This window comes from Grammomys surdaster, unplaced genomic scaffold (assembly GCF_004785775.1).
Source record: "Grammomys surdaster isolate TR1022 unplaced genomic scaffold, NIH_TR_1.0 149, whole genome shotgun sequence".
In the NCBI taxonomy this organism is placed as follows: domain Eukaryota; kingdom Metazoa; phylum Chordata; class Mammalia; order Rodentia; family Muridae; genus Grammomys; species Grammomys surdaster.
Window position 1 is genome coordinate 9,134,515 of NW_021604607.1, and position 15,033 is coordinate 9,149,547.

The following is a 15,033-nucleotide window of genomic DNA, read 5'->3' on the forward strand; positions in this document are numbered from 1 at the left end:
GAGGTCCACAGCCTCCAGTTTCCTTCGTCGAGGTTTCCTCTGGCCGGCGTTTCAGAGAGCTCCAGCAGGAACTACGTCACTGAGCAGCTACGGCAGCTGCTCACAGCAACCCAGGCACACTCCGGGATGTGCTCCGTCGGCCCTTCCCGGCAACCCTCGGTGTTGCTCCTAGTTGGTCCCCCACAAGCCTTTGCGCGTTCATGGGCGGAGTCGACCTCTAGGGGCTCTACCAACTGCAAAGTGGAGGGGCGATGTGCCGGAGCTCGCTGAGAACCGGGGCCCTGGACCCGGAAACAGGGACACTACGAACAGAGAACAAAAATATACATGGTAAAACAAAGGGCGGCTCCAAGTGAACTCGGGAGCTCGGCTTGCCTCCCACCGTGAGCCTTGGCGGGGCTCCGCCTCCCCCTCCGCTGGGCGCTCTCGGCTCTTGGTTTGTCCTACTGGGGGTGGGGAGGTGACCGGGTCATCACGTGTTCCTCCAGGTCCACTGCAGGAGCGTGCGTTCTGCCTTGGGTACGCTGGACCATGGCAGCCCTGCTGAGACCCGCGCGTCGGCTGCTCGGGCCCGCTGCGGCCCCGCGCCTCCCGCTGTCCCTGCGCCTTCCTGTGGGCGGCCCCGCTCGGCTGTCCTCCGTCCTCCGGGTGGCTGCCGCTGGTGGCCGGCCGGCTGCAGGGTGAGTACTGGACCTTTCCTCCTGACCGGCTGCGGCGGACGGGCCGGTGTCCTGCTCGTTTGCTCTAATTCCATGGTCCCGGCAGCTCAGTCATGAACTCCCATGCCTTGCCAGTGATTGGGGTGACAAGGTTGAGCGTCTTGAGAAGGTCACGGTCGAGGGCATGGCTGGCTTCCGGCTTGCTGCTTGAGGTCGCCACCTGCTCGGGCTGCGAATGGCCCGGGAAGCTCAAGGGCTTTGGGGGTGGGGTGAGGGTGCTGAGGTGAGGGTGCTGAGGTGGGGGCAGGTGTTGTGCCTTTCCTTAGGCGTACCAGGTGCTCTCCCACACTGGTGATCAGTAACCTGCTAGTATGTAGTCTTACGAGCCCTGGGGATGGGGTTTGAAGTTTTTAGTGACCCAGGGATAGTTTTAGAGCTTGACACTTGATTATGGCCACTTCAGGTTTTTGCTTGCGTTTTGTTGAGTGGAATATTCCTTCAGTATTTACACAAATGTCATGGGTTGGAGATTGTCTCAATAGAATGGATTAGTGGACATATGCAAGGGGCTCGCTCTGTTGGGATCTATGTAGTTACTTCAAAAGCAAGTTCAAGTCCTAGTCAGTCAGTGTCAAGTATTTTTATGAGTATGCCCTTCTGGATTGAAGGTATAGGGAGATGAGTATGTTCACTTAATGAACATAGATATTCTAATCACCAGATAAAGGAAGATGGGTGCTTAGGTTTTAGTACCAGAGAGAAATTGACAGTTGAACGACCCACAAAAGAACTTTAAGGTCTAGCAAAAAGAGTTAGTTAGGAAGTATGTTCTGGAGTGGGGAGCCATGGACTGAGGGTGCTTCAGTTTATTTGCCTTATGCCATTAAAAAAATCTCTCAACGGCCCAGGCCTTACGTTTCTTTAGGAGAATCTCATGAGATACAGGGCTCTATGTGTATTAACTGCTTTACCACTGAAGTAACTCTTCGTGGGCCAGCCAGGCACTGTGTATAATTAGATGAAGGAAATCCCTTATGATGTCTCAACAACTTAGTTGTACGCCTTTGGAGTGATGCTTATTTGTAAGTTAGAGCCTTGCCTGTATTTTTTGGTTGGCCTGAACAGTGAACCTTCAGGTATCATGCCCCTAGCTTTCATGCCTTTCTGAGACAGTGGTGCCAGTTGCTTTCCTCTAGTGACTAGAGTCTAGTCCTTAACAGGAGGTGGTGGCCAGTGCTGCTGCAGTGCTGCCACTGATGTTTGCTGTTGGGTTTGGCAGAAATTCAACACATTTTAGTGACAGGCTGTTGGTCCGGGTGTTCATCAGACCAGGGTTCCACTTCTTTGCTATGTAATCATGGACCTTTAACTGAGCTCTGGTGGCTCCATCTTGTCTGTAAGGGAGGGTACTGAGTGTTTTTGTAAAGCTTATTTTGTCATTCAGCATCTGGTGTCTCTTCAGAAGCTTTCTCTTACCACGATCCAAAAAGTGGCTGCACGGATGGCTCATGAAGAAAAGGCACTTTCCCTGGAAGCGTGATGACCTTAGTTTGATCTCAGGACCCACATGGAAGGAGAGAACAGCTCCCACCACTTGTCCTCTGGCCTCCTTGTGTACGCACCCACGTATTACATACAAAAGACAAATAGAAGAAAAACCGTAAGCAGTAGTAGCATGACTATGCTGGGGTCTTGTCTATGGTGTGAGCCACACCTGTGTTTCCTCGGTAGAAAGGAAACTATTCAAGCACAGTGCACGGTCTTAATCGAGACTCTGTGTTCAGGTTCATGGCAGGTAGTGAAGGAGCATTTGTTTTCTTTCTCTGGACTTTGAACACTTTCCCGCCAGTCTCCTATCCCACAACTTTTAAGCCTGTCTGGAAAACACAGCCTTTCTCAGAATTCTATTTATTCTAGAAGCTTTCCACTTGTGTCTTTCTTGCTCATGGTCTCCTGTCTCCTTTGCTAACTTATTTACTCTCGTACACTGTTCCACCCTGTGGTTGAGGCTTCAATGTCTTACTACTTTTTTATGTGAGACAGTATCTGATATAGCCCTGGCTGCTTTGGGACTTTGACCAGGATGACCTTGAACTCACAGAGAACCACCTGCTTCTGCCTCCCAGGTGCTAAAATAAAAGGTGTGTACCGGATGACCAGAATCTTAACTATTTAAAAAAACAACAAACCTCTTTGTTGTATATGTTTGTGTGTGTGGTGCCTTCAGAGGCCAGAAGAAGGTGGAGTTACATGTAAATGGAATTACCTGCCTTTGTGAGTTGGCTTACTGGGTGCTGGGTACTGAATTTGGCTCCTTTGGAAGAGCTGGAAGTGTTCTTAACTGCTGAGCCATCTACCCAGCCCCATTTATTAAAACTCAGCTTCTTGAGGAATACAGAAAAACACCGAAAGTCATTTATAAATGAGTATGTGGCTGCATATTGGTTTTCCTTGAGTTTTGCTGGAGACATTGTACTTATTAAGTCTCTGTTTCCGGTCTGAGACTCTGACAGAATCCGTCTTTTCCTTCCCTTTTCAGGATGCCCTTCTCTGGCACCAAGATGGCACTGTCAGTTTTGTTTCTCAGGATTGTTTTACACCTGCCTCCTTGCTGCTTTTCCCCATGTTGTATATTAAATGCTCATGGACTTAGAGGCTTTGCTCATGCTTGCTCACTTGTGCGTGCTTGTAGCTGACCCTTTGATCTCCAGTGTCTCAGGAACCACTTGCCTCTCTAGCTCGGCAGCTGAGATGGTTTTCCTGGATGGGAACATCAGTTGGATAGCTCCTTCTTGCCCAGCTACAGGTACTTGAAACCCAACACATCTTGAATGGACACAGCTTTTCTCCCAAGTCTGTGCTGTGAGTGTTGCAGTTTCTGTTACTCAGAAAGAGCCCACATGTGTCTGTGCTTTCTTGTTGTTTTGTTTATTTCTCCCACGAACATCTTGTTGTCCCCTTTCATTAACAAATGACAAAATCCTGGGAGCTCTGCTTCATCTGGAGTGGATGCCCCATCTCTAGTGCCCCCATCTTCCTTTCTCCAGGGTTACTGGTAAACTTGGCCATGTCATTTCATGTTCCCAGGTAGGCACACCACTGGCTCCTGCTGTTTCCAGGGCCAGGTCCTTGGAAACTGGAGTTTGGAAACTTAGGTGCTTGGAAACTGGAGTTGTCTCATACCTTCTGTCTTTCCATGTAAACTGTTATTCCTGCCATAGCAAAAACTGTGGTGTGAAAGTGTAGAATCTGATGATGGAGACCTGGCCAGCGACTGGACTCTGCATGTCTTAGCAAGCCTGCAGATGACAGAGGTGCTGTTGGACTGATCAGGAGAACTTTCTTCTGCTTTTGAATGTGGTGTTCATGCTGAGAAGTCGCTTCCACTGTCAGGTCTTTCCAACTGCTTCTGCCATATGTCCCTTAAGTCCTGTTACAGACATAACCCCCAGATGCTATTACATTGAAAGAGTGGTATGAGATGAAGATTGAAAAGGGCATTTAGTCCCTTCTGTGCTGCATTGTGGTACTTGAGTGTGGTGCCGCGGTGTGGTGGTGCTACATTGTGGTCCTGCGTCATGGTGCTGGATGTTCATCTTGATTTTGCTTTCCAGCTCTGCTGTTCCGAGTTGGACTAACAGGCATTTATTGAGTGAAATTATTAGAATTGTTTGATCTATTTTCAAAATCAAAGCACCCAGAAATATGCACTTCCGTATAGTTCTTGCTCTTCAGTTGCACTTTTAGTATTTCTGTCTTTTTAAAAGCAAATTATGCTGGGCAGTGGTGGCGCACGCCTTTAATCCCAACACTTGGGAGGCAGAGGCGGGTGGATTTCTGAGTTCTAGGCCAGCCTGGTCTACAGAGTGAGTTCCAGGACAGCCAGGGCTACACAGAGAAACCCTGTCTCAAACAACAACAACAACAACAAATTCTTCTGACTTTTACCTTCTCCATGAAGAGGGTCGGGGGGCTTTCCTTTCTCCTGCTGTTTTTTTTCCCCTTGAAGCTACTTGTATTTCTCCTGAGATTTTAGAGTAATCCTCATGTTTACCTTCCAGAGGAAAGGTATTCTCTTCGTAGTCTCGAAGCTAAGTATGCATGAAAGTGCACCTAGCTAGATGATTGTGGCCCAGTGGTGAAGATTACGCTGTCATTGGAAGAAAAGAAAACTTTCATTTTTTACCAGACGTTTTGGAAAGCTTTCCGTGGTTTTAAGTCTGAGCCTTTGGGCTTATGAAACCCAGGATTCAGCCTCTGCTCTCTGTAGATAGGCTTGTGAGCAGTAGGAGACTATGGCAGACAGGCCCATTTATTGACGTTACACCCTTATAAGAAGAACTCAAAAGGGGCAGACACATTTGTTTTAGGGAAGGAGACCGTCCTTCCGCCATCTGTCCTTCAGTTAGACTGAGCATGTGTGCGTGTCTCGTAATGTGTGTGGGTGCACATGCCACAGTAAGCATATAAAGTCAGAGGACAACTTTCAGCTTTCTCCTTCCCCTTGTCTGGGCATAGACCTCAAGAGTCAAACTGAGGCAAGTGCTTCTAGCCACTGAGCCACCTCCCAGGCCCAAGAGGGAGCCACATCTTTGGAGAGGACATGTGCTGTGTTCTAAGTGGTTACAGGGTAAAGAAGATGGTGAACTTAGAAGCCACACTGATTTTTTTGGGGTAGTGAGAAAGCCAGTTGACTGTCATGTTAGCCCCATGATTGATGTGGTAAGGTCACGACCTAGAGGAGAGTTTGGCACGATTTTTGTAGACTGAGAAAGACAGCATGGCCAGTCAGAAACAGTGTTGGTGCTGCAGATGACCTGGAGTTGGATTACAAGTGGTTGTGAACCTTCTGCCATGGCTGCTGGGAGCTGAACCCTCTAGGTTTTCTGCAAGAACAGTGTGCTTTTTGGCTGAGCTATCCATTCAGCTCCATAGAGACATGGCACATGATGCACATAAAACCTGATGGCAGCTTTAGAATCTAGTCCCTGCCTTCCTAATCTTACAGATGCTCACAACTACTAATGTGCTCGCCAGCACTTCCTGCCATAGCTAAGATATGGAGAAGCCTAGCACAGAAGGGCATGAAGATGGAAAGACATTGCTGCTTTAGGACAGCAGCTTGGAGCAAGTACAGAGGGGCTGCTAGTGGCATGAAGCCATGTTGGGAGAAAGCTAAATTCAGCAAGACTTCAGAGAACAGTGGTGTTATAGTAATACTTCAAGGACAAAAATTATTATAACTTAATTTTACAAAATGTTTTAAAAATTGCACATTTACTGTTGCTTTTCATAATAAGACAGCGATTACTTGTTGAGGTTTGTTTTTTTTTTTTTTTTTTGGTTTTTCGAGACAGGGTTTCTCTGTGTAGCCCTGGCTGTCCTGGAACTCACTCTGTAGACCAGGCTGGCCTCAAACTCTCAAACTCAGAAATCTGCCTGCCTCTGCCTCCCAAGTGCTGGGATTAAAGGCGTGCGCCCCCACCGCCCGGTGAGTATTCTTTTATTAGTGTTAGAGTTACATTTACCCCTAACCCCCCTAGGTAGATGTGTGTGTGGTGCAGGAGAGCAGCCCAGGGTCTTCTGTGTGTTGGGCCAGGGCTTCACAACTGAGCTCATCTCTCGTACTAGCAGATGTTTTTACTCTGGTGAAGAATCTAAACTTAGGAAGGTTGATGATGTTTCTCGAGGTCATGTGGCTTAGATTAGCACAGCTTAGATTTGAACAGGTCTTTGAAAGAGGTGTTAGGATTTCTTCTGATGATTGAAAGAGGAGAAGTGCTTTAGTAAGTGTTTTGATTACATTTGCTAAGTTTACTTGCCAGGACAATTAGGGACACTTTCTTAGTGTTGCCCAAACCTAGGGCACTATGTTCTGCCTGCAGATTTTTGCTTGTTGTTGGACTCATTCTGAGTACTTACTATCTATATATCTAATATTCTGTTTATATTGGTTTTAGGTTTAAACTGACATTTAATAAATTGGTCTTATTTTATGTAAATGGGTGCTTTGCCTACATGTGTATTTGTTCACCATGTGCATGTAATACTTATGGAGACCAGAAGAGAGCATCGGATCCCCTGGAACTTGAGTTACAGATGATTAGCTACCCTGTGGGTGCTGGGAGTTGAGTTTCTTCTAGAAGAGCAGCCAGTGCTATTAACCACTGAGCCACCTCTGAAGCCCTTAAACTAATATTTTTATAACTTTATTTGTCTTAAGCAAAAATGTTAATATGAAAAGAGCTAGATGTGATTTTAAAAGTCTTTTAAAAAGTAAACCCAGTAAACCCACTGAAACGGAGAATCCTTGTCTGTCTCCAGGTAATGTTGAGAGAGTCCTGCCTAGAAGTGTATCACGAGACTTACTGCATAATGTCAGTTAGGCTAACAAGCAGTGCCCTTGGAAGGGAGTGCTGTTGTCTTCTTGGGGAAAAACAGAGTTTGGTTTACCTTTATGTATGTAAACATTTTCCTACATGTAAATCTGTGTACCATGTGTGTGTCTGGTGCCCACGAAGGCCAGAAGAGGGTGTCAGATCCCCTGGAACTGGAGTTAACAGCTGGCTGTGAGCTGTCATGTGGGTGCTGGGAACTGAGCCTAGCTCCTGGAAGAGCAGCCAGTGCTTTTAACCACTGAGCTATCTCTCCTGCTCTGTCCTCTTAAGGGTTAGGCTTAAAGGGAGAGTATCTGAGACTGAGTAGTTTATTAGGAGCAGAAGAATATTTTTTACAGTGTTGGAGGCCTACAAGTGCAATATTAAAGAAGTTGGCATTGGTGAAGGCCTTCCTTTTTCTTACTTTAAAATGTATGTGTCTGTATCTGTCTGTGTCTGTCTATGTCTGTGTGTCTGAATCTATCTGTGTCTATATTTGTCTACTATGTCTATCTATCTCTCTGTGTAAGTGTCTATGTGTCAGTATTTGTGTGTGTCTATCTCTCTGTGTGTGTATGTGTCTGTCTGTCTGCGAGCTCACACACACCAGTATGGAGGCCAGAAGACACCTGTCCTCTCAGAGCTGAAGTTATAGACAACTTGTGAGCTGCCAAGTGTGGCTGCTGGGAATCAAACTTGGGTCCTCTGCAAGAGCAGCAAACACTCATGGCAATGGAGCTGTCTTCCTAACCCCTCTGCTCTTTATTTTCTCTCCCTTCATGTATTCTGAGACAAGGCCACAGTGTGTATTCTATTAGTGGCCTGTAATTTGCAATGTAGACTAGGCTGGCTTTGAACACTCAACTGTGCCTCCCAAATAATGAGTTTAAATTTAGGTGTGTGCTACCACACAGACATTCGCACACCTAAAGGCATGTGCACACACACTATGGCTTGCATGTAGAGGATGTTGGAGGACAACTTGCAGGAATTGATTCTGTTCTTTCACCATGTGGGTCCCAGGGATTGAACTTTGGTTGTCAGCCTTGGTGGCAAACTGTCATTAACCTTCTTGGCCATCTTTTCAGCCTGGTCTTCTCATCTGGGTGTCATCTGATGGTGAAAGGCAGAAGAGCAGGAAACCCCTTCCTGAAAGACTCCCCGAGAGCTCCATCTTGCTGTCTGTTATGGTGGCAGTTGAGATCAACATCAGATTTGAAGAAGACAGCATTCAAACCATAGTGGAGGAAGTTGTAACAATTTGGCCAAAATCTCAGATTGTGAAAATGGTAGAGCTTGAACCCAGGCCAGTGGGTTCAAGAGCTTGAACCCAGAGCTTGAACCCAGCTCTTATCTCGGTCCAGGGAGCCTCTGGTTCATGTCTGTGAGGGTCTACCTCCAGGTGCTCAGAACAGTGGCACACAACAGTAGGCAGTAAGCATGCCTTTCTGCAGCATCTGTATGTGGCATTTTCTTTGTTACGTGAGAAAAGGGAATTATGGTGTATCCATGAGACTTGTGGCCTGGAATTTGTGATTTGGTCATGTGGGCCTTAGTAATGATTTTCTTTCTTTTGCTGCCCCTGTAGTTGAAGCTTCAGTCATTCTCACTGTGTCCCCTTCCTAAGAGGGCTCTGCTGTAATTCCCAAAGCTCCTCTGGCAGTTGGAGAAGGGTGTTTTGTTTGTTATCAATACAAGCGATCATGCCACTGCCTCTACTTAAAAACATTTTAGACTTTGAAGGGTACTTAGGGTAAAACTGCCGTTTGCCTCACAACCTACAACTTACCCTGTTCGGTCTCTTGTTGCCTCTCCCCTGTGTCACTTTTATTACTGTGGTAAAGCACTTTGGAAAGAAATCTTAAGGAGGAAGAGACTTCATTTTGGCTCCTGGTTGCAGAGGATGAGAGTTGACCATGGTGGGAAGGAGGCATGGCAGCAGGAAGCCGAGAGGGAGCAGAGTAGGGTAAGGTCTAAGCTTTCAAGCCTACCCAGGTGATACACTAGCTCCAGCAAGGCCATACCTCCTAAACCTCCCCAAACTGCAGCACCAGGTGAGGACCAAGTGTTCAATTGCACAAGACTACAGGAGCATTTCTCATTCAGAGCCTTCCCTGCCCACATGTCCTGTCCAGTCTTGCTTACTTGGCCTGTAGATTTTCCAGCCTCTGTCTGGAATACTCACACAGGTTATGTGAGTATTCCTCATCCTCATCCTTAGTCCTGATAGTTGCTGAGGATGACCTGCTCCTGCATCCGCCTGCCCCAGGCTCCCGAGTATTAGGGTAAGTATGTCCACTATGCCTTCTAGCTCAGACATCTATCTGTCACTGTCTTTAAAATTGTCTAAAGTGGAGACTTGCTATTTTTTTATCAGTGGCCCTTGCTCCTCTTTTTATATTACTACAACTGAAAGTTTGAAAGGAGATTCATCAGTTGCCTCACTATCCAACATACTAACACACGATACGTTCAAATGTACTTGATAAGTTGCTGTGACAAATATAAAAAAAATTAGGATCCTAAATAGCATGAAGAAAGATGGTTTGGGAGAAACCATCTGTGTCTGACGTGTGTAAAAGTTTTTGTGTTCTGGTTCCAGCAAGGGTCTCAGAGACGTCAGCAGGACTCAGGGGTGTGTGAAAGGTGGGCGGTCGGGCAGTGAAGCAGTTGTGCTGACTTCTTGGTAACGGGGCTGGGTGTGTGTGTGCAGTGGTGGAGAAGTGTGAAAGATGGCGTAGCACTGACAGACTGGAATAGTGCACCACAGTGGCTGCAGTTCACGTAACTGACAGGGTAGCAGAGGCTCACATAGGACTGTTGAGTGGTGATTGAAAGGTTATAAGACATGGGAAATCTCTGTTCATAGTATAATGGAAGAACAAGTCTAGGGTGGAGCTGCACGGGAATGGCCCTCGTACTGCACAGGTACACTGTAGAATCCGCAGTCCTTATAAAACCTAAACTGCTCGCCGCACTGCCATGAGAGACTCCCCGTTGTCTAGTAGTCCTTGTCTGGTTTAATTTCCACCACTATGCAGTGTGGTTCCAGCAGATTGCAGCTGGGCTCCTGTTAGACAGGACTACCCAATGCCAATGTTGGTTCTTTAGCTTTTCTGTGATTTGGGAAGTATTTGTCAGTTTTTTTAACATATAAGAAGGGGGTTATCATAATAATTTGCTGCTACTTAGCATGCATTAAAAAGCAGCTATTAATAGTACACTTTTTGTCCTATGTTCCTATCCGTATTTTAACCCTGATAGTTCTTAAGTGACTTTAAGCCATGTCATACACTGGGGAAGGAGAGAAGGGGTACAAGAGTTTGAAGACTGTGTAGAGCAGTTCAGTGCAGTGCATGTTCCGTAAAAGGAAAGAGTGATTCTTGAAACAAAATCACGGCAATCATTTTTATAAAATCCACATGTAGAGAGTATATGATCCAGTTTATAATTGGGCAGAAATTCTGAGCAGATACATCACTGGAGAGGACTGAGATTGCACATAAGTATGAAAAATACCTAAGACTTCACGGGTCAGTAACAGATGGTAAATTAAGACACAGGACCTATGACTCCTGGACGAATGGCTACTTAAACCAAAACCGGAAACCAAATGCAGTAGGGTAGAGAGACAGTTCTAATTGATAGCTGTAGCAACACACTTTGTATAGCTATTTTAAAAGCTAGTTCTATAACCATTTACAAAGTATTACCCATTACCCAATGAGATCTGCATTTATGTCTTTAAAAAATAGATATACATATCACCTTAATTGGCAAAAAACAGGATAGCCTTCAGTAGTTAAGTGGGTCAAGTAAGTTTACCCACACTATGAAATACACATTCATAAAGAAATGAACTACCATACTGTGAAGAAGTGGAGAACATGAGATGTTTCTTACAAGATGGAGCCACTCTAAAGTGGCTGCGTATTACTGAGCAGTTGGATGACAGTTGGAAAAGACAAACTAGAAGCGTAGAATGATCTGCATTTGCCATAGATTTAGGAGGAAGCCCAGAATGATAATGGAGTGAGACACAAGGCACAGTGACATCATTCTGTAGGGTCCTGTAACAGTGGCTACATACTGTATTTGAAGGCATCAGATGGGTCCATCAGTGTGGCCATCCATACCCAGAGTGAGCATAACTGCCAGTGCCAGCTAGAGTATCTTAGTCAGGGTTTCTACTGCTGCAGTGAAACACCTTGACCAAAAAGCAAGTTGGGGAGGAAAGGCTTTATTTGGCTCACACTTCACATCATAGTCCATCATTAAAGGAAGTCAGGACAGGAGCTCACACAGGGCAGGAACCTGGAGGCAGGAGCTGATGCAGAGGTCTTGGAAGGATGCTGTTTACTGGCTTGCTTTCTGTGGCATGCTCAGCCTGCTTTCCTATAGATTGCAGGACCACCAGCCCCAAGGGTGGAACCACCCACAATGGGCGGGGCCCTCCTCCATTGATCATTAATTAAAATGTGCCAGTGACTTGCCTACAGTCAGATCTATGTAGAGGCGTTTTTTCAATTGACACTCCCTCCTCTACTATGACTCTTGCTTGTGTCAAGTTGATATAAAACTAGTCAGGAAAGAGGTACTAGTTGACACTGTCAGTTTGTCATTCTAGCAAATGCAGGACACTAATGTGACTTGGTGGTTGGGGAAACTGGAGAAGAAGATGTATGTATGTGAGCTGTGCTTTTCTCAAAATCATTCTTTAAAAAAAAATGATGCAGGCTTAGAAATGATTGGTTCAAGTTTATCCTCTGGTCCACGTGTTCATTCATTCATTCATTCATTCATTCATTCATTTCATTCATATATTTATGTATTTCAAAATATGGATACTCTGCCCTACCATTATTAACAAAAACAGCAAAACAAAACTTTAAAATACCAGATTTTACTGGAGAAAATCCATGGGTAACTGGAATGTGTTTACCTTAAAACATGAGGAAGCTGTTATCATTGGTTGTTTCATGAGCTGATGTATTCTTCTGTGGTTACATCAGTTGGAGCATTAGAATTTAGAGGCAGGATGCATCAGCTTGTGCAGGCCTGAATGGTGAGCTCCTAAATTGTGTGGACCCAGCTTGGCCAAACATGAGCATGTCCCTCTCCTTTCTGTGACAGCATTCACATTGTTTCTGATGCGAAGCTCCTGTTTCCTTCTAGAGATGCTAGAGTTGACTTAAAAGTCAGTTCTGGCTGGAGTTCAGGTCAGGATAGAGTGTTCGCTTTGCATATGGGAAACCCTGGTTTACTCACCAGCCTTGTAAAAGGAAGTTAATGGAAAAAATAAATGCTGGACTGTGTTGTTGTTTTGTTGTTGTTATTGTTGTTAATGTATACTAGCATTTAAAGTTCCATTAAAAAAAAGTTGTGCTTCAGAGACTGAACTGCCAACCAGGGAGCCTGCATGGGAGCAGCTTTGGCCCTCTACACATGTTACAGTCGTGTAGCCTGGTCTCCATGTGGGACTCCTAACAGTGGGAGCAGGGGCTGTCTCTGCCTTTGGAACCCTTTTCTCCTACTGGACTGCCTTCTCTAGCCTTCATAGGAGAGGAGGCGCCTAGTCTCACTGCAGCTTGATGTGCTGGAGGCTGGTTGGTGTCCAGCCTGCCCTTTTCTGAAAAGAGACTGGAGGGATGGGGGAGGTAGAAGAGGACGGGACTAGGAGGAGAGGAGGGAGGGAAGTGGGTAAACTGCAGTTGGGATGTAAAAAGCTTGTGTGTGCTCTTTAATAGTCATCTGATTGGGGGGTTGGAGAGATGGCTCAGTGGTTAAGAGCACCGACTGCTCTTCCAGAGGTCCTGAGTTCAATTCCCAGCAACCACATGGTGGCTCACAACCATCTGTAATGGGGTCCGATTCCCTCTTCTGGTGTGTCTGAAGAGAACAATGGTGGTGTACTCATATGCATAAAATAAATAAATAAATCTTAAAAAAAAAAAAAAAGCCAGGCGGTGGTGGCGCACGCCTTTAATCCCAGCATTTGGGAGGCAGAGGCAGGCGGATTTCTGAGTTCGAGGCCAGCCTGGTCTACAGAGTGAGTTTCAGGACAGCCATGGCTACACAGAGAAACCCTGTCTCAAAAAAAATACCAAAAAAAAAAAAAATAGTCATCTGATTGGAGTTGTGTAGAAGTTAGCAAGTTCACCTCTACTGCTCAGAAAGTTCTGCATTATGTGAATTATTTATTGCACATGTTCTGAGTTAACAGTTGTTTTTGATGATTATTATGGTAACAACCATTGAGGCTTTTGATAGATTGGGGAAATATGCATCTTCTCTGGTTTGTGGATGTTAACATATCATTTAAGAAATTCTGCTTGTGCCGGGTACAATGCTGGAAACCAACTTAAAGAAGTCCCTATTGAGAAAAATTGTTAACTACTAAAATGTGATGTGTTGCCGGGCGGTGGTGGCGCAGGCCTTTAATCCCAGCACTTGGGAGGCAGAGGCAGGCGGATTTCTGAGTGTGAGGCCAGCCTGGGCTACAGAGTGAGTTCCAGGACAGCCAGGGCTGCACAGAGAAACCTTGTCTCGAAAAACAAACAAACAAAAAAAAAACCAAAAAAAAAAAACAAAAAAAAGAAAAAAAATTTCTCCTTGCTTAGCAGACAGCTGTACACACGCTGCACACACAGAGGGTGTCACTTTATTTGGCAGCATCCCCCCCACCCCCCAGCTTCTGACTGACTTCTGTATATGTGATACAGGTGGCTGTGATCTGTCTCTGGTTACAGACTCTGTTACAAGTGACAGAGCTTTTGATGCCACTTCACATACACAATCAATTTGTGACATAGGAAAACGGTGGCTTTGGGGGCAGGGAGATCAAACCTAGGGCCTTTTGCTTGCTAAACACATGTTCATCGCTGGCTACACACTTAGCTCACCACTGACTGGTAAAAAGGTCTACATGCCAGAGGATGTGGTTATACTGAAAGTATTTCTTGACTTAATATTTGTAGGCATAATACTTAGTATAACTTAGTGGCAGGTAAAATTAAGATATTTGGAGTAGATCTCCAAGAATTACATATGTTAGAAAGTAAGATACTGAATTCACAGAAAGCCTTTAAAAATCAAAGGTTTATGGCGGTAGTCTTTACATGTAAGGATTATTTTTAGGTTTGACATTTGTGAATCAGGTATAGCACTTATTCCTATAGCATGAAATACCACTGATAGCATGTTTTAGAACATTCAGTAGTATATTAGACTGCATTACCAAAATATTGATTTAAAGAGAGTTGCTTCTTCTAGAGATATTGGTAGCTCAGATTGTAGGGTTCTTGATTAGCATGGGCCCCATCCCTGCACCAAATAACCTGTGATGCAGGCTTGCTATCCTAGTAGAGTTAAAAGCAGGAAAAATAGAAGTTCAAAGTTATTGTTGGTTCTGTTGGAAGTTCCAGGCCAGCCTGGACTAAATGAGACCTTGTTAAAAAAAAAAAAAAAAAGATAGTTTATTCTGTAGAAACATGTATTATTCTGATCTTGGCTAATCTCTTATGACATCCTTAAAATCATGTTTAACCCCAGAGTGCAGTTTTACTTTCGATGGTTACTACTTTAAAAAGCAAGGGAAGCATTCAAACAGCGTGTTGACAGACACAGGGCTATGAAGGACGGTTAGGACCTAGTTACAGCCATAATGACGTAACCTGGTTACGGCCATTAATAAGCTTATGCCCAGGAAAATTCCTGAAGGAGGTTTTAGAGTTTGGAGCCACCTTGGCCTTTTGTCTCACTTACACAGACAAGAAGACTTTGTTACAGGCTGCTTCATTTTCCTTTATTAAGGAAACAATTTTAGGCCGGGCGGTGGTGGCGCACGCCTTTAATCCCAGCACTTGGGAGGCAGAGGCAGGCGGATTTCTGAGTTCGAGAGTTCGAGGCTAGCCTGGTGTACAGAGTGAGTTCCAGGACAGCCAGGGCTACACAGAGAAACCTTGTCTTGAAAAACCAAAAAAAAAAAAAAAAAAAAA

The 15,033-nt window shown here is 45.2% G+C and overlaps 1 protein-coding gene across 1 annotated transcript in view; it reads left to right on the plus strand.

Moving 5' to 3' along the window:
* Window positions 1-261: 261 nt before the first annotated feature.
* The window catches only part of Lrpprc (leucine rich pentatricopeptide repeat containing), an 86,913-nt gene continuing 72,141 nt past the window's right edge, over window positions 262-15,033 (plus strand). The window contains exon 1 of the mRNA XM_028765119.1: window positions 262-680. Coding sequence (XP_028620952.1) covers window positions 532-680 — 149 coding nt within the window. The 5' untranslated portion in view covers window positions 262-531. The remainder of the gene's footprint in view (window positions 681-15,033) is intronic.